The sequence below is a fragment of the Protobothrops mucrosquamatus genome, unplaced genomic scaffold (assembly GCF_001527695.2).
Source record: "Protobothrops mucrosquamatus isolate PMUCROS unplaced genomic scaffold, P.Mucros_1.0 scaffold_258, whole genome shotgun sequence".
NCBI lineage: Eukaryota > Metazoa > Chordata > Lepidosauria > Squamata > Viperidae > Protobothrops > Protobothrops mucrosquamatus.
This window is the reverse complement of record NW_015386334.1, coordinates 496,745-523,884: the sequence shown is the minus strand read 5'-3', so window position 1 is coordinate 523,884 and position 27,140 is coordinate 496,745. Positions and strand designations below refer to the sequence as shown.

Here is a 27,140-nt window from a genome sequence, read left to right as displayed (position 1 = left end):
TTTTTTAGCATTTGTGGTTTGCATGGCACTGGCTGTTTTTCAGTGTTGTTCCTTTAAGCAGCTTTATTGTCTCCTATCATCAATTATGCCTTTAGAGCTTAGAAATTCCAGCAATCCTGGACCACCAGTGAGAACCAACCTCTTAAACATCCCTTTCTTCATGTTTTGTCTGAGAGCATGACAGTTAACCTTTTTGGAAATTAAGATAATGATTATGGTTATATTTATTATTTTAGAAATACTTATATACTGATCTAATTAACAAGATTCCATGTACTATACTAAGAACAACCAGAAACAGAATTATCTCAAACACAATTAAAAACAACTCCTCTTTTACATTGCCTTCCACCCCCCTCAATTTTAAAGACCTTAATTTAGTCCCAAAGCATTTAATCCCAAATTAAATATTTACTTATATGATATACTTAAATGAATCATGCCATAACAACAGCTCTTGGCACAAATTTGCTGGTCAAAGTTTAACTAAAGTCTCAGAATACTAAAGACTACGAATGAGTAGATCTCCTTCCCATTTTGGGACACTCATAACTGTACTTCCTTTTCTTATTTTTTTTTCTTTTAGGATTGCTTATATGAGATCATACTTCCACAAAGCATAACCCTCAGTCTTGAGACCCATTCATTATTGTTAGTTTTCTGAATTGTGGGTCTCTGTATTGCTACTTGTGTTACTCCTTATACTTAGATAGACCACTTTTCAGCCACTGATCTATTCTTGCAAAACAGTTAACTGATTACACCAAGACGAGGTCAAAATATCTTTTTGGAAGACACATTATGTATGGAAGAGTGGGCTTAAAAATGCAAACACAACCAGATGAAATCATTTCCAAGAATTCCTTATCATCTTCCACTATATTGATTTATTTTGTCATGCTATTTATATTTTATTTCTGCAATAAACAATTTCTGAAGCCCAAAAGTAACACAAATCACATATCTCAGTTACAGAAATCATTTAAAAAATTAAACTGCTGTAAAAGCTTGTTTAAAAAAAACTATGTGAAGTTCGAAAATTTGAATATATTGCAAGTTACGATAGATCAAGGGAAAAAAGTAAGATGTTGGATTTGTTTTTGTTTAAATTTCTTAAAATATTGTTATTCTCTTATTGCTTTGTGCATTTTTAGCTGACAAACTATACACTAACATTTTATGAGATGGTTTATAATTGGAATCCAAAATTAATTTTAAGAACAATGCCTAGTACTAATGATAGACTGATGGTAAGACAATTAAAATAAAGTTGTTTTTATTGTTTCCCCAAAGTTGCAACAGGTGATTCAATTTGTAATTTCTAATGGAAATACAGCTCAGAAATTTTGCATTCTCTGCCCCATGAATCATCTAAACCAGTGTTTCTCAACCTTGTGAACTCCCAGAATTCTCCACCATGACTGGCTGAGGAATTCTGGTAGTAGAGGTCCACCCATCTTAAAGTTGCCCAATTTGAGAAACACTAATCTAAACTGTTCATGCACGACTTGCAAGACAAAGACAAGTTTGCCCAGCCTGCAGATTTTTTTGGAAAACCTATTCATTTGCCTACTGAAAAAAAATTATAATAAGCATGTACACAGTCTTCAAGTAAGAGAAGAAAAACAGCAAGAAAAAAAGGAAAAGGCAGATATAAGGAACTTACTTTAAACCTTAAAGGCATAAAATACTTTAAAAATACCAGACAAGATGGGTGGCACACAAATCTAATAAATACATACATACTGTACATAAATATTGAAGTTCCTGAAAATGAATCAGTGGCTTGTTTATATAGGAAAAAACCCCTCTAATTTTAAATAAATCTTCTCCAAAATCCTTCTGATTTAGATAGCTTTCAAGTTTAATAACTTTAATAGTTAGCTTTTAAGTTTTTCACCTTTAAGTTTATAACCTTAAAAATGTTCAACTGGGGTAATCTGAATGTGACTTTCAATTCAAGTAAAGATAGGACTAGCAGCCAGAGTATGTTGTGGTGAAAAAAAAACACAAGTAGCACGATGGCTCAGTGGTTAAGATGCTGGGAAAAGCTGACAGCCCAGATTTGAGATCTGAGTGTCGCTGGACCAGGTGAGCTCCCACCTTTGCCTAATTCAGGGTTCCTCAAGCTTGCCACTTTAAGACTTGTGGACTTGCTGGCTGGGGAATTCTGGGAGTTGAAGTCCACAAGTCTTAAAGTGGCCAGGTTTGAGGACCCCTGGTCTAGTTCCTGCCCACCTAGCGGTTTGAAGGCATGCAAATGCGAGTAGATTAATAGATACCACTTTGGTGAGAAGGAAAACAGCATTCTGTGACGTCATACTGTCCACATGACCGCAGAAACAACTTTGGATAGCGCTGGCTCAATGGCCCTTGAAACGGAGATGAGCACTGGCCCCTACAATCGGTTATGACAGTGGAGTAAAATCCGCAGAGACTCCTTTCCTTTTCCTTATATTATCTAGTCCTTTGCTCAAGGAAAGCAGTGAGAGTTTTGTTTCTAAAGGCAGTGAATATTTAAAATAAGATAAATGTAGCATCTCAAATCTCTTGACCAAATTATTGATTCCATTGCAAAGTTGATTTCATATCAATATGCACATGAATGTAGCATATACTGCACATTGGGTGCACACATAACAAGATGCTTTTTCCAACAATCTATTAAAATCTATCATTTTACTCTTTAGATCCCAGTTTCCCTCTGGAAAATAAAGAACAAGCTTCGTTAAAACCCTCTTCAAGCACTAATTTCAACTTTAATAGGAAGAAACAAAAGAGGTAGTATTCCTCACACTTTAACACTACAATGCAGCATCAAGCAGATGAGCTCTGTTGTTACTATTGTAGCGTTACTAGGGGTTGGTAAGGTGTCTCTTCTAACCGGAGCTCAGGCAGAGTTAGGAAGTAGCAGGCTCTTGTCGTCAAGTGGGGTGGAGGAAAACCCCGGCTCCAGGCAGTAGTAGAAACAACAAGCAGTCAGCGTGCTATAGTAATGGCTCACCCCCCCAGGGCAACTCCCCCACAAAGTCCTCTCTCTCTCTCTCTTGCCTCCGTTTGAAAGGAAAGCAATAAAATTCCACTCCCCCCCTCTCTTTCTCTCTCCCCCTCCTCCACACGAAGGGGTCAGCTTAAAACCTCCAATCCCTCTTTACCTTCACCTGATGAACTCCAACAGCCACACCTTCCTTTTCCTTCCTTCTCTTTTTCTATCCTTTCCCTTCATCCACCCCTACCACACCCGAAACCAGCAGCAGCTGTCCCAATCTCTCCCTTCCCAGCCAAGCTCCTGCAAACACTCTAAGACAGCCCCGCTACACTATGTATCTTTCAATGAGTAGGGTATTTTATCCTTGGGCACTGACAATTATACGTGGTAGATTTTTCTGTGTTTTAATCCTTGTCAATTGCCCAGAGTCACTTGTGTGAAATGGATGGCTATATAAATATAATAAATAAATATAAATCAAAATTCTAGAGGAGAAAGGCCTCTCCCGTATCTTAATTAACTGGTTTTTCTAAACTGGTACCTGTAATTGCTTTCTTCTCTCCTTTCTCCAGCTTGGCTTGGGGGAATTCAATATTTCCACCATGCTCCATTGGCTGCTCTGCTCTTTTCATTGCTGTGCCTTTAAAGCTCATCTGAAGTTGACTGGTATATTTCTCATGCTGAAAAGGAAAGGCAAAAAACTTGGTGTGCATACTCTGAAATGCACAGGAACTCACAAACAAAGGTCATTTTGTAAGGTAGATAGTGAAAAGGTATTTGTATCAGGAAAATAACTAAGAAATATTGTAACACCTATTTTTCCAGAGTTTTGGTTCCAATCCTAATCTCTGTATCACACAATTTGTATTTTAGAAAAGTAACAAGTTTTGAATTAGGAAGATTCAGCAAATATCTTTTTGGGCACTGAACAGTAATTTCTGAAATGATGCAGAAGCAGAAGGAACAAGAAACACAAGTGGTTCCTGTTCTTCCACACATGTCTAATTTTAAGCAAAATACCTCTAAGTTCTCCCCACCACACCTGATTCAGGAAGATAAAGAGCTCATTTTTCATAGGATTACCTTGTTCACTGGCTTCAGCAGAAAAACCAGGTATATCAATGGACCACAACTGACTATTCCTTTAAATAATAATAATAATAATGATGATGATGTTAGAAGGGACCTTGGAGGTCATCGAGTCCAACCCCCTGCTCAGGCAGGAAACCCTACACCATTTCGGACAAATGACTGTCCAGTCTCTTCTTAAAAACTTCCAGTGTTGGAGCATTCACTGCTTCTGGAGGCAGGTTGTTCCACTGATTAATTGTTCTGTCAGGAAATTTCTCCTCAGTTCCAGGTTGCTTCTCTCCTTGAGTATTACTCAAGTATTACTCAATGATTTATTTTTATTATTTATTTATTTGTATATTATTTACAAATAACTCAAGATAGCAAACATATCTACCCCATCTTCCTCCTCCTATTTTAGCCACAACAACAATCCTGTGAGGTGGGTTGGGCTGAGGGAGAGTGACTGTCCAAAGTCATCCAGCTGGCCTTTCATGGCTAAAATTCAGCTTCGACTTGAACTCATAGTCTGCTCCTTTCTAGCCTGGTGCTTTAAGCACTAGACCAAACTGGCCCTAATAAGAACAAGCTAGAAATATGCAAGGATGAAACTAAATTATAAAGTATTTTTGCTGCCAAACATGGAACAGGAGGCCAAACCTACCCTTTAGGCAACTACTTTCTTGCACGTAACATTAAATCTTGGTATAGAGTTACATGCAAATCTACTCCAGGAAAATCTTGGCATACAGGAAAAGCTTGACTCTGTTGCAGTGGAGATGCAAACAAACAAGAGGCAAGATACAGAGATGAGTTCATTTCACTAGATTGGTAGCTGAATTCACTTAATTTTCCACTTAATTTTCAGAGACAAAATCAACAGGTAAACTTTAGGAATCTTCGGTTGTTTGGATGAAAACATTTGGAGCAAATTTGAAGAAAGGTAAAGAGCATTGTATTGGTATAATCCACTGCTGAAAGTAAGTCACTAAGTCCATTTTAACTTGCTGATCTTTGCCAAAATAGTCCCATTAGCTTCTCACTGAAATTCAGGTAAGGTTATCAATCAGTACTACTATAAAGCCTATGATTCATGTTTTCTGACCAACAATGGCATTAGTGCAATGAAAGATGCCATCTTTCCTCCGAAGCATGTTTTCTCAGAGTTGGGTAATCAAAACAAAGCTTATAGCCTACATCCCTACTTTGTCCGAGCCAAGATTTCTCAATGTTTATAGTTGATTTGTTTTAATAAATCAAGTCTCTAGAACTCAAGACTACCAGTAAAAGCCTGAAAATGTGAAGGAATCCTGTCTTGAGGGCTAGGTGGAACATTAAGTTATCACTCAGGATTTGGCAAAGCACAGAACTGCCTTCGAGGAGATTAAGATTATTTCTTAATCTTAATCTAAGATTATTTCAGCATATTATGTTGGTAATTTCTCATGGGAAAGTTTTGTGGAAATATATGGGAGAGGTAGTAATCTGCATCTGAGAAAGATTAGCAGATCTTTCACATCAATGAAGCTTAAGAAAACATCTAAACTGACTGTGCTTGGTTCCATGCTCGGTTTTCTGAGGACCAACACATGAAAAGTTCATTCCAATTATTATACACATGAACTCGGATTTCAGTGATTTTCAAAGCATTCATTTTTGTAATTTACCTGAATATAATGTATTTTGGGAAATATTTCTCGAACTGTAAACTGCACTGCAAAATTTGGAAAAGTGCATTTTTCAGCATCTAACCGCATTCTAATTTATACACAAGTTTAGAAAATGAGAATTGGGCATTTGAACAAACAAAAAGAAGAACAAGCAATTTACCAAATTGACTATGTGGCTACCTAGACCTGTATTACAGGTTTTTTTTTTAAATGACAACCACTTTCCATTATCTTCTATACTTGGTCCTTATTTAAAAGAAAGTTCTTTAGGACTGAACTTAACACTTTTATGTATAAAAACTATACTGAGCTGTCACTCTGTTAATGACCTAGGATTACAATTCTTCAAGAATTCTGGTCCTTTCTTCCTCTCTTGCTCCCCCCCCTTTTTTAACAACCTATGTAAAAGATGGCAAAAATAAAGTATAGTAGCACTGATGAAGGTCAACTAAATTCCAGGTGGAATTCTCCACTAAAACCATAGCTTAAATATTTTGAGGTGTTTTTTTCACTTTGTCACTTAAAAGGGAACACAGATACTTACTTTTAGCACTTCTTCTGGAACCTTGTGCTGAATGTGTTCTAGGACATACATGTTTGCATGTAAAAAAAAGTATTAAGGAAAAATGCAGCTTCAGGAGAACTCAGACATAGGTTAACAGTAACTTCAGGCAATGCATCATTCACATAAACAAACAAATCCCATCTCTTTTGGGATTATTTTAAGCAAAGATAGGCAAGATATTACCACATGAAGCCTTCCAAACATTTCAAGGCTACAAAGTTGGATGAAGGTTAGGGTATAAAAGTAAACTTAAAAGAGGTGAAAAACCGTGACTGATTATTAAAGCTGTTATTAAAGGATTAAGATATGGTTCATGCAATTAATACTGGTTAATTATCAGCATTTGTGAAGGCAAACAGACACAACTTGATTTCTTTTTCAATCAAATGATTTATCATAACTGAAGATCATAAAAAAGAGAATTTAGCTATGTGCATTATTGCAAATCTTGGAAGAAGGCTCTACTTGAAGGTAATTTTTGTTTCTAAAGTGTATTAAAGTGTTTCATGTAAGCACTTTCCTTTATTTAGAACAAAAATATTAATTCTAATAATAATAGAGAAGCAATAATGCCGTCTCTAAAAACTGACTGAATCTAAAATCTTCCCTGTAGGGTAGCCCAAGCTATCCAGTGCTCCAACAGGAAAGAATGAATGAATCGACATCACATGAGATGGATGATAAAGTTACAATATCACTCCTTTCCTTGTCCCCTCCCCTTGTCTTACATATATTCATCAAGCTACAATACACACTAACTATACTTAAACTGACCAAAGGAACTCAGGAGGCCAACAGTGACCACATCAGTTTGGATATATATATTTGCAATACCATTCATTAATGGACTATAATGGAAAATTGTTCATTATGAAGAGGTCATTTTTTTAACAGTAGTAGTTAGCAGCAAAAGCTACAACTTACACATCCCAGAAAGTTTGCAAACACTAGTGCATGTCCCATTAATTACCAGAAATGAATAGTAAAAGAGGACACCAGAAAGTAACACCTATCTAGTTCAACAATGACTGGTAACTAAGATGGCACGTCAACCATAAAACTGGTCTAAATTAAAACTTAAGTCTCCCTTCATTCCACTCAAAGAATATCCATTTCTCTAGGTTGCTATAAAGCAATAGTTTCTTGGGAAAAGAGATGCCAATTAAAATTAAATTAAAACTGCCCAGAGTCAAGCAGATATTTAAATGGGCAGTGTATAAATTTGATTAATAAATAAATACAATGACTTTTAGAAATTTGATCTTTGTATTGGCTTAGTTGATAGATGAAATTAATCTTTCTAAGCAATGATGTTTCTGAGATTTGTTGTGCTTATCACAGGCATTTGTCATTCCTTTCACAGGTTATATCAAGTGCAGCTTTACTCTTTCCTTCATTGCTCACGATTTCCCAGCAGAAAAGAAATATTAATGCACCAAGGAACCTGCCTATTCTAACAAACAGGGAGAGTGTTGGATGCTTCCCAAAATAGTGGCTTAATTCTTCAAGAGTGTCATGTTGTCTGTGGTGCACAGCTGGGGAGCCAATGCTGTCGATATGTTCCGTGACTGCAGTGAACAGAGCGCATCTCCTTATTCAATCTCTGCTCCTGGCAAGACTTCTCTCTTCTGCTCTGCAGTGTTCAAGAATTAAAATATTTCTTTCTATGATGGTGGATCTTCCTTATAAAATCAGTCTTTTAGTTAATGAGGTCCTATCTCCACAGAGCCATGAAGGAAAGAAGGCAGAGGCTTAGGGTGTCGCTACTAAAGGCAAATTTCAATTTGTCCAAAGAAACAATGGACAAATATTCTAAAATACACTATGACAGCTCTTAGTTAAAAAGACAAAGAATATCTAAGCCAGGGGTCCCCAATCCCCGGTCCATGGACCAGTACCGGGCCATGGCATGCCAGCAACCGGTCCACACAAACAAGCAAAGCCCCATCCGCAGGATGTAGGCAGCACACAAAACCATGCACCCTCTGGTCCGCAGAAAAACCTCTCTCCACGGAACCGGTCCCTGGTGCCCAAAAGGTTGGGGACCTCTGATCTAAGCAGCAAAAAGCTCAGAATTCTACAATTAAATTGGTGGTCATTTTCTGAAAGCTCTCTTATTCAAAAGCTTGTAAGAATACATCTGGAGACCTGTATATCTCATTCAAGCAACTGATAAAATCAGGGCTTGACTGAAACTGTTATCCAAATAAAGCTGCTTCTTATGAAGTCTTGAAGTTTGACTATTCTACATACCTCTATCAACGGAACTTGAACTGACTAGTTATATTCAAGCAAAGGAATGCAACTACTGCATCTCCAATATGCTTCTATCTGACATGATCATCCTTTTCCAGCAAACTTTCATTAGAATGCACATGGAGTGGTGGGAAAGGAAGGGGATGACTGTTTAGCTAGCAGCATCACTCCAATCAACTGCTAATCAAGGGACAGCAGAGTCACAACTTGCTCATCCTCCAACAACAAAAATAGCAAACTGCCACATGCAATACCTTATTTGGATCAGTTTGTAATCTTGAAAACCTGGCATGAATTGCAGACTAGCCAGGCTTTTTATTCCTAACCAGAAACACTCAACATGTGGGACATCCCCACAGGGGAAAAAAAGTAATTGTAATGAAGGATGACAATAGTAAGATTTGCACAGGCTCATGTTACAGTTCCAGAACATAGTTGGCCTGCATTTTCTCAAAAGGGTGGGGAACAGGAGGAAATTAAGGATGCCAGAAAAAGCAGGACAAGATTGTTAATATTACTTTTAAAAAAAACAGTAACAAAACAAGGACAAGCTATATTCTGGCTACAGTATTGTTGGCTACAGTGAACAGATGTGTGCATGAGAACTCTGCTGACTCAGGGAATGTAAAAATGGAGTAATATATAAAGAATCAAGGGAGAAGGGAACTTAGTGGGGGTGGTTTTCTCTTTTTTGTTTCTTCATGCTGATAGTTCAGTAGAAAAGGAAGGAATAAAATGAGCTGAATTTGAGCATATGACTTTGTTTTTAGTGATTCTATTTCAGTAAAACTCTCGTTTTCTCTCCTCTCTCCAGCACGCATGCAGACACACACATAATTTCAGACAGTCCTATATCTGCTGCCAAGAACTAGCAAAATGTCAACCATGCTTTAATCTAGTCTTGGGGAAAAAAGGTTCCTTGTCAAGAAAAGAACATATGACAGCAGTGCCTGGGCTTGCACCCTAAAACACAATGCTAAACTCAAAGAAAAAGAAAAACTCAGAATTTAAGAATGGTATAGATTGTGGCATAATTCTGGAAGTTGTTGACTAATGGGGAAGAGAATTTAAGCCCTGATCTGAGTTTTGCATTCAGGTTGGTTATTGAGAGAAGACTGATGGCAAAGCTATGATGAGAATAAAACTGCAAGTGTCAAGCTACTTAACCTAGGAACAAGCTGTTCTGGGACAGAATAAGCCGTATTCTGCACATCCCAAATCTCTTCTCAATAACAACATAAAAAGGGATGAATTAGTCTCCCATAGTCAAAAGTATCTTAAACCCGGAAGCAAGCAAATATAAAGAAGGATAAAAGATGAATTTTATTTTAGAAAGTGGCATGGGAAAGAGAAAGTAATAAATTTGCATAACATAACCAAGAGTAATCACAAAAAATGTTTTCAAATACTCTTCAAATGCCAGTTGTGGAGTAAATTGGCCCACTTACTGTTTTCCAGACCAACTTGCATCTTAGAATAGCAGCAACTAGCAATATATTCCTCTGTACTTATAATATAAACTAATGTGGTCTCCGAGTAACTCTCAGGTGGAAAAACGTATGTATTATATTTTGAAGACACATTTCAGAAATAATCCTAAACGTAGAAGGGTAGAGTTTCCAACCTCATAAAGCTTGTGCTTAGAAAGAAATATGCTGCACTCTTTGTCCACATCAGACTATTTGTTCACCAGAACCAGCATTGGGTATACTGATTTAATACCAAGATACAGTTTACAAATCTTTCCAAAAAGAGTTAAGCATGGGCATATCTTCATTTCATAAATAATGACAAGGTGTTATAAATTGCAATTCTTATCTAGACAATATAAACATGCCTACAAAAACAGAATATTGTTACTGCCAAGAGAAGATCCACCAAAACCTTTCAACAGGAAAATCCTCACACTGAAGCTAATAAAAATCAGCTGTTTCATCAAGCTTAAAACCAAACCCATTTTCAGTTTTGCCAAGCCTCCCCCTCCCATGCAAAAGACCAAAGATAAATTCCACAAACCTCTTTGTTGAAGGCTCAGTGAAACAAATATTAATAAGCTGCTTTTCTTGTTAAGAGCTCCATATATATACTACAGGTGGATCTCTTTAAGGACCACTTGTTTAGCAACCATTTAAATAAGTAGTACTTACAACTGGTCCTTGAAATTTCAGCCATTGCAGTACCCCTGCAGCCACATAATCATGATTTGCGACCTTGTTTGCTGGCTTCTCACAAATAAAATCAATAGGGAAGCTATCAGAAGCCACAGTCATGTGAGGTCCTTGCTTAACAACCCTTGCAATCCTTGTTTAACTATGGCAACCTGGTACATGACATCACACTTTTCAATTGCATCACTTAGTGACATAAATGCCGATCCAATTACCGTAGTTGCCATAGTTGTGAAGACTACCTATATGCTAACCGCAAACAAACCATAGGTAACTTTGCATGAAGTATAAACACTGCCATTGAATGAGACCATTCAAATTTGCTCTAGGGAAATCCAAAGTGCCATCCTCACAACAATCTTTAGGCTGAGAAATAACCCAAACTACAATAATACGATACAATACAAGTAATACAATACAATAATCAAAACTACAGTTCATGCCTGAGTGGGACTTAAGCCTGGATCTCCCCAGTTCTAATCTGACCCCAGACTATTCCAGGTGGAGTGCAATTCATACAATTAGACTTAGTGAATTTCAATTTTATAAGAAATAACACAGTGTTTTCCTTAAAACAATAAATCCTGAACCTTGAAGAGATTGTGCATTTGTGCCTCTACGACACATCCTAAAGGATATCATAACCAAAACGAATCACATCATTCAATTTTAGCGTGATGTACTTCTGGTCAGGGATTCGTATGTCGTTCACAAAGGTCTGTGGAAAAGAAAGACAAAAATATCATTCAAGTGACATGTGAGGAAGAGGAAGTCAGTGTGGAGAAGTTTAGAGATGAAACTAGCTTTACTAAATTTCTATTTTCTGCCAGTCAACTGGTACCTCTTTCTTTCTTTCCTTCCCACATACAATTCCCCATTATTTGGTGCTTGGTTGATTGGCCCCTTTTCTCTGTTGCTGAAAACAGCTTCAGCAAAAGACTGCATTTAAAAACAAAAACAGGCAAACACTTTTTGTCAGCCATACAAAGTATTTGACAGAGCAACTGAGGCAATACCACAAAGCTATTTTTCCAAACCATAAAAGCTCCCTTATTGCATTTTTTGGGCTAAAGAGCAAGCCTTGTAAAACTTCAAAGAAAGCAACTTCACAAACTTAACATATACTTTTAAAAACATTTAAAAACATATAATGTCAGTTAATCTTTATAACAGATACAAATTTATAACAGGCTGGTTAGGATTATCCACATAGTGAAAACAGGAAAGAGGACCCCAGAGAGGAACAGCCACTTGCCTTAATCCATGGCTGAAAAGGAATTTGGACCAAGCATCTCTTCCTTAACCACTAGACAACAGAAGTACTGAAAGTGCTTAAATTTATTCCATACAATTGCAAGAAGTACATATTGCATGTCATAGTACATCTCAAACCCCCAGAGAGTGAAGTATGATAAATATAGAGAACTGTCTTCATGTAGAATTGCATTATACTAAAGATTTCTCCGTCAAGTCAAATAACATGACACTCCAGGTTACATGTGTTTTTTGTGATTGACTCCGTCTCTGCTCACAATTGCTGAAAACTGATGACGTGGTTTCTTGCCGCTTTTCACATAGGAAATATATAAAAACAAATAGCGAACACTACTTTGAAAAGATTTAATTTTGTTCAGAACATAAAAAGCTGCCCAGAGTTGCTTTGGATAGTGAATGGGTGGCATAAAAAGTTATAAACAAATAAGTCCTAGCTCACAGGATTATTTTTAAAAAAAAAAAAAAAACTTGGCACAGCTATGACCACTCTATCACTTTCCATCTACTGTACCCCTCATCATACCCCATCTTAACTTTAAACTTTATTACTGTCAAAGACAAGCATATAGTCCTGAGCTCTAAAATACTGTCCATTTCAGTTTTAACAGTTGAAACAGTTCAACAGCTTAAAGTAATTATTCGTTTTCTTCACAATACTTTATTAAAAAATGCACTTTATTTATTCAGGGTGCTGCACCCAAACATTTATCAGTGATGTAAGATTCATTGAGAGGCATCAGTGTTGCAAAATGTGTTAGACAATCTGAGAGGACCGCAAGGAGAGTAGGGAAAATTTGGAAAAACCATCCAGCTGAAGAATTTGCAATCAATTATACTGTATGTATAATGACAGCCAGTGTACATCAATGGCTTTATCCTTGATACCGGTAGCTAGAGGAAGAAATACTCTGCAATTTGATAAGACAACTATAACAGATAACTTCTACTCTTCCGTAAATGGGATTGCTTTGAAAATGTTTTCAGATGCCAGACTCTAGGCGAGATCCAAACTTTTAAGTAAAATCTATCCAAGGATCCAGGAAGGCAAAGGCAAGCAGAGAAGATGGTTTTTTTTGGGGGGGGGGGGCTGATATTATTTTAACCTGATTGGAAACAGAGGCAAGCCATGCCAAGAAAAACAGCTGTATTTGGATCAGAATTCACAAAACTAGAAAAAAATTGAACATGGACAATGTATTACAGATGGGGCTGGCAGCAACCAGGCCCAGGAAATTATCTGCAGCCAGGCCTTCAGAGGTGGTGCAGACTTAACTTCATTTGAGCTTTTTTAAAAGTGGGGAAGAGAAATGTCAAGGAAAAGGCTCTCTCCAGAGGACTTTTAACTATCTCACTATGATTGCAGTCAAGAGACATCGTCTATCAACAAAAACCTAGTGCAGATACAATATTCTCCTTCTCCCTTCAGTTAGAAGATGCAGCTCACCAAACAGGCTTGTACAATCTATTTTACCTGCTTTCCTCTGTCCACAAGAATTTATTTTTTTTGTCATTCCGGGCTGGGAGTTAGCTATGTCCACAATAGCATCTATGCTGTTTTCTACACACTATTTCACTAACCCTGATTATGTCCAATTTGCTGTTCAAATAATGGGCTAGAACTGAGTCTCAGGCAAATCTTTTTCCTGCTCCTACCTTTTCCTTGGGAGATATAAGAATGTGAGTCAATGTTCTGCTTCTTTGTAGTTTTTTCTGTTCTTCCTTGCAGAAACAGACTTCAACCAAAAACTGGAACATTAAGATCAAAATGAAACTGACTCTTTCTCACTAAACTTGGGTGGCTTTGCAAAGCAAATAGATGCTCATTGCATGTCCCTAAGTCCATCTTTTTCATTGTTAAGAGCTGCACGTTCTACAGCAACAACAGCAGCACTCCTGGAACATCTGGCAGTCACTTTCTCCCCATACCACAGGCACAGTGAAGTTTATCCTGTTCCTCATGACTATTCAGTACAATGGTGTACTGTCCTCTTAAAACAAAGGAGAGAATAAGGGACACAATATGTTTGGGACACAACTGGGATTTTCCAGATTATACTGAACCATATTTGCTGCTGACCTTGGTGCCTGAAGCTTCTGGCACTTGTAGCTCAGGGGCCAAAGGTTCCCTCCCTTTTTCCCTCTTCATAATGGGAGACTGAAGAGAGGGCAGCTACTAAGCTTCTGGCAGCAGATAATTCACCATCTGCTTTTAACCATTCCCTTCTGTAAATATCTAAAGTACCCCTCCCCAACCCAATTCTATCATAAACTAAAATCTCCCTGGTCATGAGATTATATCCAATACTAATATGCAAAATAATCAGACCTAGCTCTGAATATATAGTACAGTAAGATAATGCGATGTTTCAGATTCAAAAGCAAAAACGTGTTTTGAAACTCATGGCAGGCATATAGAACTTGTTGGGAAATTTTTAAATCAAATATGTATAAATCAAATATGTATTATTATTGTTGTTGTTGTTATTGTTGTTATTGTTATTCCTGGATTGTACAGCTGTTGCAGCTGCAGAGGGCAGGCATGCAATCCTAGCAAATGATGCAGATATTTAGGAATTTCTGACAATTATGTGAGCCCCCAGGGTTGAAGCAAATTTTTCCCTTCAAATCCAATGCACTGTGTAGCCCTCTAAGATGAGATATTTCTGGAAGATAGTTAGGGAGTGGATATTTTTTTCATGAATTCCTTATGGTCCCATTTCATCTTGACTTCTGCTTTGGAAGAGGAATTCCTACTCTCCTACTGATCTCCTTGAAATAACAAGTGCCTACACCTACAAGCCAAGAGGATTATAATACTGTAAATCTCTTTGGCACTAACAAGAAAACTATAAAGGTGAAAATAAGAGTGCTTTACTTTCTGAAGTGTAATTGTCAAGCAGGCACAAAACACTGCAAAGCACTGCTACCTACTTCAGGTTATGCCAGATACACCAGAAAAATGTGGTCTTCTGTAGCAGTATTTATCAATCTGACAACTTTGCAAATATGTTGGCTTTCAACAATTGTAATTTGCAATCTATAAGACCTTTAGAGCTGAAGTCAGCACATGTGGAAAATGCTAAGATAGGGAAGGCTGATTACAATACCTAAAAGCCACTGAGATAGCCTAGAATATCAACAAAGACATGATCTCCAAATAAAAGAGGTAATAAAGATCTTGCTGGGGATACACTCAAAGCCCTTGCTCTTGAAATTAGACTGTGTACCTAATAAGCAACACTCTTGTCATACACAAAAATCATAACTCTAGTCTAATTAGCATTTTAAAATGATTCTTCCAGCTTGCAAATGTCAGAAAATAACCTATCCTTTTTTTCTGTTGAAACAGCATGGTTTTGACTACAAAGTTGTGCTTTTCCCATAGAAGATGTCACTCATTCCTCAAATTGCTTGGATCTACTTGGGTCAACTAGAGTACTACAATGGAGTCTTTGAGGAGCTACCCCAAAGAAGGAAGAACTACCCTGCTAATCAGTACATGGAAACATGACCAGATTATACCTATGCTGAATGATATGCAGGGATCACTAATTGCTTAATGGGCTTGGTTCAAAATGTTAAAGCTCTAATTGGATATCTATATCATAGAAACCCTATTTAGCATCAGAAGCTGTTCTAAGAATATCTCATTTGCAGAAGCAGACAGAGGAAACGGTCCTTCCCTGCACACGTTGCTTCCAAACTGTTGTGATTCTGGATGTTGTCATTCAAGCTTCTTTTTCTTTTGGGGGGGGGGGTGAGAGAGAAGTTATTATTTTTACTTTAATACAAGTATACAAATTGTCAAGTGACATACAACTGACACTTCTTCACCTTGAAACGTAATCTTTTCCTTTTTTAAGTACAATAGACCAAACTAAGTGCCTCATGCAGTCCATCAACTTGTTGCAATGGGAACAAGATTCCCCACAAGTAGCCTGAAGTTCTCAAATACAGGTCCTAAGATTATCAAACATATCAAGGAGATGCCTGCTGGACAAAGCCCGTAGTCAGAAGCAAATGGAATCTGATCAAGGAGGCAGATCACCTCGAGCTGATTAGTGCAGAGGTCCCCAACCTTTTGGGCACCAGGGACCAGTGCCATGGTGTAAGATTTTTTCGCGGACCATAGGGGGTGTGGTTTTGAATACTGCCTGCATAGGATAGAGCTTTGCTTATTGGCATGCTGCAGAGCGGTGCCGGTCTACAGACTGGGGGTTGGGGACCCCTGGATTAGTGCATTTTCTCAGCAGCGCTTCATGCAAGGGAATCTTGGGAATCCTCAATGTCACGAGCTGGTTTCACCCACAATGTCACCTCAATCTTGCTCTCAATGTCAAAAGATAGTGTTAGTAAGAGTTTCAGAGAGGGAAAACCTACAGGCCCCGACTCCCTTATTCCTTTCCATTGGCCTCAGATTATATTTTCCCATAACTTGGGGGCAGGAAAAAAAAGTAGAGTGGATGATCTTAAAATGGGTTAATGTAATCTGAGAAAACAAGAAAACCTTTAAAACGTCTCCAAAGTGAAGGGAAGGAAAGGGAAGAAAGAAACCTGGAAAGCTTGGTGCACACTTTCAGCTCTGAGGCTCTTGCACACTCTAAAGTTTTTCGCGTGGGGCTTTGAGGCATTTAAAAGATGCCTCTCCCGTAATGTAACAGTTTTATTTTCATCTTTCCTGCATGTTATTCTTGACTGTTATCTGCCTCATGATTAAAAGGCATAATTCCAATGATAATCCTCTTGTACCTATCAACTAATGAACATGCAATAAAAGAGGCAGATAAATGATTATTGAAATATCCGAATAATTTTATGTTACTCGTTTTGTACAAAAATAAAGTTGTATCAGCTAGTCTTTAAAAAGTCAAGTTTTAGTATTGCTCTTATACCACTCTAAAGTTTATCCTAATAGCAAACAACTTGAACAAGGACAAAGGTAATATTTAAATACATTTCATATGAGTCATTCGTTTCATACCCTACTCTAAATTTAATACTTGTATTTCAAGTACACAAATCCACAAAATACCTCATCCCCAGCTCCAGATTCAATACTCCAGACTGAGCAGCCACATTCTTTAACAAGAAGCAACATACTCATGTGAGCAATTCTGTGTCAGCTTCCTATTAATAGCATATCTCCTATTGCTTATGTTATCAAAACAATGTGGTATTTTTCCTAAAACAGCATATTTCTCCTAGTAGATACTCACATTTGGTCAAAACTCAGGTTTTCTGGTTTTGTAATTTTTAGGTAAAATCACTCATATTCATCATTGGAAATCATCCCATACATCAGTGATATTATTTACCTGCTATAACAAGCATTCCCAACCTGTTATTTTCCAGCTATGCTATAACTGTTGTTAATTGCGAAGTTGTGTCCGACCCATCGCGACCCCATGGACAACATTCCTCCAGGTCTTCCTGTCCTCCACCATCTTCTGGAGACCATTTAAGTTCACACCTACTACTTCAGTGACTCCATCCAGCCACCTCATTCTCTGTCGTCCCTTCTTCTATTGCCCTCAATCTTTCCCAGCATTAGGCCCTTCTCCAGTGAGTCCTTCCTTCTCATTAGGTGGCCGAAGTATTTGAGTTTCAACTTCAGGATCTGATGCTATAATTAAACTCTCCAAATTCTCAGTTTATGTAGCTGAATTTTTGGACTGATAGTACAATATATCTGGATGATACTATGGTTGAGAACTCATTACTGAAATTCACTATATAAACAGTACATCAATATATCAGAAACATTTATATATTGCTACTTAAAATAATGTAAAATATGCAGTTAAACAGTTAAAAATTCCAAACAGGAGATTAAAAATAAAACCTAATATCTCAAAAGAAACCAAGCAGCAGAATTAATGGACAGGATTTAAGTAGGATTAAAAAATTGAGTTTAAACTGAATTGATAAATCATGTATTAAGAGCAAAGAGGTAACAGAAGATTGCTGCAAAAAACATGGCAAACTCTAAAAATTGAAATCTGTGAACTGTAGAGAGAAATGTTTGTTTGGGAATCAGTGTGATATGGAGAGAAATGATTGTTCAGTCTTACTTGACATCTTGAAGGCAAACAAGATTTATACATCATGATAGGTCATGTTAGGTCATTGTATATATTTATCAAATAAACCACAATCTCGGTTTCTCATAATATATGAGAAACAAACCATATTATAGCCCAACACAATGGATTAATTTGGCCTCCAGGTAAAATCGGAATAGTCCTGGCATCAACAGCATTAGAAGACTATTTCTCCTCAAGAAATCAGGAAAATTAATCACATAAATTATAGATTACCTTTATGCAAACACAAACCAGTTTCTAAACCCATTTCAAATCAGTTTTAACATTATAATCCTTACTTTTTTCTAGGAAAGATTCAGATATAAACTGGTAACTCATGATATTATAAAACCAAGGTTTGTTGAATAACCTTAATGGCCTGGTTTGTACATAAAGCTGAGCCATAATCAATGGGTTTACGAATCATGCTAAGTCACAACGAAGCTAGGTGTAAAAATGTGAATTTGACTCAAAAAAGAAGAAGGTAAATGCCATATTATTACAGGAAAATACATCTGAGTCTTGAGAAATTAGAAAGTGTTAAAAAGAAATTCAAACAATTTTGATTTGATTGTATAAGCTGGTACATTAAAAGAGAGGGGGCTTTCAGATTCTATAAAAACACTCGAACTGCATTAAAGTGCATTTTAGCACTCTTAGTAATTCCTGTTTCCTGATCATGCCTACCTTGAATGGCTTAACATTCTTCAGAACAAGCTGTAACATCTAACATTGGTTTAAAAAAACAAGTAATTGCAGCTCAGCCAGTAGGCAAGGGATAAGGATGGCCAAAAAGAAACTTAGATGAGTATCGGGTCTTAATTCACAATAAAGCTTCCAAGTGAGTACAAATTTATATTAATCTACTGAAAGTACAGAAGATTGACTTATTTGGATAGCATTGAACTATACCAGTGATGGCGAACCTTTTAGAGACCGAGTGCCCAAACTGCAACCCAAAACCCACTTATTTATCACTGGGTGCCAGGTGGGCGTGACCCACTCAGTGGTCATGGCTGTGGTGGTCATGGCAGATTGGGTGGGTGTGGCCAAGGTGGGCGTGATCACCTCAATGTTGCTGATGGGGAGGGACACCTGTGGGGGCCGGGCAGGATTGGGGGAGATCCAGGGGGTCTCTGGCAGGTGGGACGGTGGGCAGGAGGCTTGTCCTGCGGGGTGAGGCAAGGCAAGGCAAGGTGAGGCAGGGCGGGGATGCCATTGTCACAGGGCAAGGTGAGGCAGGGGCCAGGGCGGGTGCTGCCTGACACCATCGGCCCCTGCACACAGAGGCCAGCGAGCGCATGGGTGCTGGGATGCAACCGGCCATGTGGGACCTCAGCGAGTTAGCGGGCGGCTGGTTGAAGAGGGATGGTTGCCATCTCCAGGGCATGGTGCACGTGCCCACAGAGAGGGCTCTGAGTGCCGCCACGCGTGCCATAGTTTCGCCACCACTGAACTATACGTTGTTTAACAATGGTTTATTAAACACTGATTGCTTTCACACAACATACTAAGTCAAAATCAAGCAAATCATACTATAGCTTAGAACAGTCTATGAATAGCTAATCTGAACTTGTGGCAAAACTAACTAAGCATCAAGTAGAACTCAATAAAGGAGCAGCTACATATATCCTGACATTTCACAAGATTTATCAAAATATTTGAAATATTTTCTTTTAGAGCCTATTCTATTAACTCCAACCTCAGATGCTTCATTCACTTCTACAAACTGAAATTGAAAAGCCCACCCATAGAAATGAAACCTGGATATGACACACACACTCTTTGGCACTCAGGCTTATCACTCACCCCATTTAAGCTTCCAAGATCCTTCACCCAGTGCTCGTCTTTTTCCTTGTCATAATTGATGACGGCATGCTGCTTATCCACACTGCGAGACTGAGAAGATCAACAACATTAAATTAGGAAGTTATAAGACAGAAATTGTTTTAATAGCTCCAGTGATATATCAAGAATATTAACACAAAGGGGAAATGTTTAACAGGCATAGTGCCTATCAGATTAGGACAATATTACTCTTTATTATAGTATCCCCTCCATAAAAGTACAGTACTGCCCATTGTGACATTTACTTAATCAGATCTTAATCTTGGCGACCATGTTTTCTTGGCCTGCTTACTAGCTACCTACTATCATGTAAGATGATGTTAACTGTCTGTATCATTTAACAGATCTGATATGGAAAGGGAGTTTCAAAGGCCATTACCACTGCCCTTCCCATTGTCCTCAGAGAGCATTCAGCTACGTCAGTCTCCCTATCATCAACACATCACCTAAGCAATACCATTTAGCCCAAACATACTTCAGTTGGATCTGCATATGGCTAGATTAAAATGGATATTGTATGTTGTGGGACTCAACATGAGACAGGCTACTTTTAAAGCCACACAGTAATATGTTTCTAATTTCTTTGAGATTGGTACATAATGTAAACAGTCTTATGATTTAGTGGGCAATGAGAACTTCACTAGTGATGCTCTCTATAAGGCAGACCAGCGCAACATTAAAAGGCAGATTTCCATATTTTGCGGGGAAATTTAGTCTTCAGAATGCATGTTTATGTATTTTCCTCTTTTCTAAATTCTGAATGCATGAATTTATTGCTTCTAAATTGCAGAAAGTAAGCATTTATACCAGCTATTTCTTTATGACCTCTGCTAAACAAATGAAGTCAGTTCAAAATTCCATATATATAGCAACAAACAAAAAAACCCTAAATGGATGAAAGGAATTTTGTTAATGACATCTGAAGAGACTAGTTAGATCTCGTTTTCCCAAAGCCAAGAATCTTAGAGACCGAGTGCCCAAAGCCAAGAATTCTCGTTTTCCCAAAGCCAAGAATCAGGGAATCTTGTAAGTTTTATTCTTTTATTCATTGTGTGGACTTATGTAATCTTAAAGAACTCCCAGTGGTGAACAACAAGCTGCAACATCCATAGAAAATTACAAACGAACATTAAACTTTCCCAGTAAAAATGCATCAGCATAATCATAACATACTGAAGCAAAAAAAGAAAACACCCTAGTTATTTTCCAAGCATGCTTCAGAAAAGCACATATTTAATCAATTTTTGGAGAGCTAAAGAGAAAAATCTAGATTGTTTCCTAAAGGAGGCTGTTTTAAAGAACAGGGACCATCACAGAAAAATATTTCTGAACCCAAGCCCCACACAAACCAAAATGAGGGCTTGTAAACAGCATCTCTCAGGTCATGCTTTGGGTAGATTGAGTCCGTTTGAAGAAAACAGTCGTTTAGGTACCTAGCACCCTCCTATGGCTAAAATCAGAACATCACACCACTGATATCTAGACATCCAACCTCTCAGATACCAAATGTCCTACCTATCCTGTTATTCAACAAAGTAAGTTACCATATCCCAACAGGATTAATCTCTTGTCTCAAAAAGAAAATTGTTACAAGCCAATTCAATTGCTTCTAGGAGTAGAAGCTGAAAAACCGGTTTCAAATTTGTCAGTGGAGCATTTTTGTACCATTAGTTTTGCTCCCTGCATTAGGAAAGGGGAGGGGAAACACACTCATGAGAAGACCCAGCAGGAGAAATCAGCATCTTACAAGCTGCTGAGATGCAATTACTCAAGGAGGAAGTCTGGTAGGAGAACAGACCCCAGAAATCGTGGGCGCTCCATCACTGGAGAATTTAAAGAAGAGACTAGACATTCACCTGTCTGAGATGGTATAGGACAGGTTCTTCTCCCTGAGCAGGGGGCTGGACTAGAAGGCCTCCAAGGTCCCTTTCAGCTGTATTCTATTCTATTCTATTCTATTTCAGACAAGTGGCTGTCTGAACAATTTCCTGACAGTCAAAATGATTAATCAGTGGAACAACTTGCCTCCAGAAGTTGTGGATGCTCCATCACTGGAGGTTTTTAAGAAGAGATTGGACAACCATTTGTCTGGAATGGTATAAGATCTCCTGCTTTGGGCAGAGGTTGGAGTAGAACACCTCCAAGGTCCCTTCCAACGCTGCTACTCTGCTACTTTTCTCCAGTTGTTTTTAGGTTTGCTATTCAGCTACATACTGTCTTTTCTAATTTTAGTTCCTAATCTTTAACCAGAATGTCAGATGCAGAGAATTTTACTAGGAGAACAGCAGCAAGGCTTTCAATTACTATCACTTTTTGTTGCTTCATCACTAAAAGAGGATGAGAAGTAATGCTCTGTCGGTGGTTTAGCAGAAAACCAAAAGGCCGCAGAGGTTATTTTAATATCTAAAAGGAGTAACATAGTGAAGTACATATTTAAAATATCAATAACTTAGAAATAAGAGGCATTATTCAATGGCCCCATATTCATCTGCAAAGTGCCTATTGAATTCCATTATAATTAGGTTTGTTCAGGAGAATGGTATTCTTTTTAAAAGAAATTGAATTGTCTCATCAGTATTAGTGTGGGACATGGAGCATTTTTTCTGAATTAGAGGCAAAGTTTACTCTTCTCAAATCAAGGCATTCACACATTACATGGATGCAGAGAAAAGAAATGGAAGATTGGAATGAGTCGCAGGACCTCGAAGAATCTGTGGAAAACCCAATTAATAATGTACTCCATCTTCTCTCAAGGATAAGAGATTCATCTCTAGAAATCGTAATGCTTGTAGAACTCTTCCAGCTGCCCACCATGATTTGGGCTACAATACTTAGCAGGAAAACTTGTCTCATTCTCATTCCACCCCCAATACAACATAGGAAATAGGGAAAGGGGGAAAGGAGGAGCTGACTGATACAGCAAAAGTCATTGAGAGATAGATTACTTAGAAATCTAAAAGATAATAATACTGATACTGATACGGATACTGATAATAGTAATAGTAATAATAATAATAATAATGTTGGAAGGGACCTTGGAAGTCATCTAATCCAACCCCCTGCTCAGGCAGGAAACCCTATACCATTTCAGACAAATAATTGTCCAGTCTCTTCTTAAAAACTTCCAGTGTTGGAGCATTCACCGCTTCTGGAGGCAGGTTGTTCCACTGGTTAATTGTTCTGTCAGGAAGTTTCTCCTTAGTTCTAGGTTGCTTCTCTCTCTTTGGTTAGTTTCCATCCGTTACTTCTTGTCCTGCCTTCAGGTGCTTTGGAGAATAGCTTGACTCCCTCTTGTTTGTGGCAGCCCCTGAGATACTGGAACACTACTATCATGTCCCCCCTCGTCCTTCTCTTCATTAAACTAGACATACCCAATTCCAGCAGCTGTTCCTTATATGCTTTAGCCTCCAGTCCCCTAATCATCTTTGTTGCCCTTCTCGGCACTCTTTCTAGAGTCTCAGCATCTTTTTCACATCATGGTGATCAAAACTGGATGCAGTATTCCAAGTGTGGCCTATCTACAAGTTGTCTGTTAAAATGCTACACAAAGAAAACACAGAATAAAAGCAAAAGATGCAAAGTGTTTTCTTAAAAGGTTCAACATTAAGCTTATATAATTGTTCACTCTACCTCCTAAAGTACTGTATAGGACTATGTCCCATCACATCTTTCTGATACTTTAATTAACAGAGGCCTATGCTTTGCTACCCCATGCAGAAGAATTCAGATCAAAGTTCCAAGTGATTCAGTGGAACAAATATTTTAAATAGCAGCCCAACTATCCATTTGTGGAGTTGTTCTATTTCCTCCACAAACCTTTTCCTTCAGTGTTGACTATTTAGTGCAAGTTGGAATGCCTGAAGCACAGATCAGGCATGTGTCAACTCCACAAGTCCAGGAGCATTTCCAAATCTAAACACAGAATTCAGAGCAGATGTAGAAGTGAATTCCTGGCCAAAAAAAACCCCCCACAGCAACTGGGTTTTGTCCACAACTAGTTCAAACATAAGGCCTAGTTCAAACAAACTGCCCATTTTTCAGTATATACTAATTTCATCCTCCTTAATCATAATGAGCATGTTGAATATTTCCAAATTGTGAAATAGGGTCAGAAAGCTTGTAGAAAGATTAGGCGTAAATCACATTTAAAAGAAAATGGTTGTTGGTTATTCCATAAGTAAATATATAATTAAGTATTCTGTTCAGCAAAACTGTTTAGCTTACAATCATTGTTTAAACTAGTCTTTCCCAATCTTGGCAACTTTAGATGCATGGACTTCCAATTCCCAGAATTCCCCAGTCCACACCAGTTAGCAGGATTGGGAAACACTGGTTTAAACCAACTCAACTCTTGCCCCATATTCTCAAAAGCTCTTATGAAAAAAACTGATGCCAGGCCTTAACATCTGGCCCAAGAACAAAGCCCAGCAAGCCTCTAACTCACATATTCCCTGATTCATTTGGCACATCCTTAAAGACTACTTAAGAAGCGTTATGTTTCTTAATGCAAGTAAAGAAACTGCAATTATTAGACAAAATTGTGAGTAAACGTTTTAAGATGAATTAAAATAAACTAATTTCAAACTATATATTGTAATGTGTATCTCCCATAGATATGGTTAAAATTGTTTCAACTGTTTTTGGTTCACCCTGGCAATAAAGTTTTAAGCACTGTTTGTTGAAAAGCTAAAATGCTGGATTCACTATACACCAGTGATGGCAAACCTTTTAGAGACTGAATGCCCAAACTGCAACCCAAAACCCATTTATGCATCGTCGGGTGCCGGGTGGGTGTGGCCCATTGGCTGGGTGTGGCCCATTGGGTGGGTGTGGCTGCGGTGGTAACGGCAGACTGGGTGGGACTAAAAAGTTCAATCAATCAATTCCAACTTTGCAAGATCTTTTTTTCCCCACGAGAAGTTGAAATTGACTGATTGATTGAACCTTTTTTTTTTTTTTTTTTTTGCACACGGCAGAGGCCTAAAGCAAAAAGGTTTTATAAAACCCAGCTGAAGGCCTAGGACTGGGGTGACGGCACGCGTGCCCACAGAGAGGGCTCTGAGTGCCACCTCTGGCACCTGTGCCATAGGTTCACCACCGCTGCTATACACTATCCAATAAACTATGTTTTACAAGCCACATTAGCTGAGTTCACATATTGATATAAGCCATAAAACTAATTACATTATGGCTTAGTGTGAGGTACAAACTCAGGCACTATATTTAAAGTAGTATAACATGTTGTCTGAACCAAACTCTGATTCATCCAAGGTGAATATTTTAAAGATTTTTTTTCAGCTTTACCAAAAAAGAGGAGGAAAATATCATGTCCCAAAGCTTTCTGTGCTTGTGTTGATCATGACAAACTATGGGTCAGATAGTAGCTGGAGCTGGGGAATTCTAGGAGTTGAAGCCCACAGCTATAAGTCATAACAGTCATACAGTGGATTATGAGATGATTGACTTAATATTATAACTTTTGCAGAGGTCATTAAGCAGATCAGCATGGTCATTAAGTGAATCCGCAGTTATTAAGCAAATCCATTTTTCACTATGGGGCATTTTTTCTGAAAACTGGACGCAAATGCGGTTTTCAGTAAAATCATCATAAATTTCAATCATGGGATGCTGCAAAGAGCCATAAATGCAGGACCGGCCATCAGAATTTTGGAACAGGGTTGTAAGTACCTTTGGGGGGGGGCATATAACTTTGAACGGTTGCTACGCAGCCAGTCATAAATTGAGGACTGATTGTATAACAGAGGTGCCTATGGCTGGACCTCAATCATCCCTTCCTGCTTCAAAACTGAATATGAATACTGGTAAGTATTATGGTTAGCTGAAATCTGGCTTTCATGATGAGAATTAAAACTCTGCCTCTTTATATAGAGAATGCACTTACCTGGAGCATGAGTTCACAGTCTTCCCTGCCAACAAATATCATCTCCCGAGGAAGCCGATGGCGAATACCTGTCCCACTCACCAGGAACCATGATGTCGTGCTCATTTTGCTGTTTGGCATTTTAACTTTTCACCATCCTATCTGAGCAAAAGAGAAAATCTGGTTAGGTTTGTAATAATAAGCTTCCTAGAAGTCCAATTACTTCCAATTAAAAATCCATCATGTTTAAATTACAGGAGCTAGACACTATATATTCCTATGTCCCATTAAAATAACAATCAATGGTTGACATAAATGAAAGCTCACCAGAAACCAAGCCTGGAAAAAAATTACCAATAGGAAACTATTTCTCAAACACATTAGAGAGAGACACGACAGTTTGTCAGTTGATTATTCTGATATCTTAATAGAATATAATTTTCAGTCCAATACAAAACAGTCAAGTACATCAGCAGAGCAATGAACGAGGCCTTTAGGGAAAAGGGAAAGTAGTGCATCTCTGTAAAAGATTTAGAAATGAAACATAAAGAAAGTTATACTATATATTTAACTTTGAGGAGTCTTTGATGAGGATGTTACCTAGTTTGGGTAATGAAACGTCTGCAAGAAAACAACCAAGCAAATTAACTTGTCTGGCATTTACACAAACAAACTGAAGGTTACACAACACGCTAAAGTACAAAACAACAAAGCATACCTTGTATGCTGTGCAACTGTAACTGACCTGGTTTAGCACAGTGTATAAATTCAGCCATGGAGTCAGGAGTCAAAAACAATTGTGGCTACTTAATCTCCATTTAAACTGATAATCCCGATTTATTTCTCTTTTAAAAGGCAACAGTTATAAATCAGGGTTTGCTTTTAACTCATTACTCTTGGGGGAGGGAAGAATATCTATGGAGTTCGTGGTAATTTATTTTGGTCAATCAATTAAGATTTAATGTATCATTCATTAAATTCATATTTACTTCAGGAGTTCAAGGCAATGTACATAGTACATCTGCCTCCAAATATTCTCTCAACAACTGTCCTATAAGATAGGTTGATCTAAGAGACAATAGTCATTCAAAGAGTTTCTACAATTGACATTACACCTGCAATTATATCTCAGCAGATATAATTCATCATTTAAACAATATACCACTCTCAAAATTCTGTAACATCCAGGCTTGTTATATCTGAATCCATCTATTGACCTGTAGTATAGTAGTGGGAAACTCACAACCTGCCAGACAAATGTAGTCCCAGAAACACTCTTTGTCATCCTTCAAGCTTTCTGAATTCATGCTGCTAAATTTTAGAAAGACACTCCC

General features: G+C 37.9%; 1 protein-coding gene and 1 long non-coding RNA gene across 2 annotated transcripts; both read right to left on the bottom strand.

Moving 5' to 3' along the window:
* Positions 1-3,556: 3,556 nt before the first annotated feature.
* LOC107302434 lies at positions 3,557-6,325 on the bottom strand. The gene is made up of 2 exons (XR_001549382.1): positions 6,275-6,325; positions 3,557-3,669 (listed from the first exon to the last, which is right to left on the bottom strand). It is a non-coding gene; the product is annotated as an uncharacterized LOC107302434 (long non-coding RNA).
* Positions 6,326-11,347: 5,022 nt separating this feature from the next.
* CEP170B (centrosomal protein 170B) lies at positions 11,348-25,961 on the bottom strand. Its single transcript, XM_015831531.1, has 3 exons — positions 25,828-25,961; positions 19,887-19,976; positions 11,348-11,437 (listed from the first exon to the last, which is right to left on the bottom strand). Exons 1-3 carry the CDS (start codon positions 25,945-25,947, stop codon positions 11,348-11,350), a joined length of 300 nt encoding a protein of 99 aa, XP_015687017.1. The 5' UTR covers positions 25,948-25,961.
* Between the last annotated feature and the right edge of the window lie 1,179 nt (positions 25,962-27,140).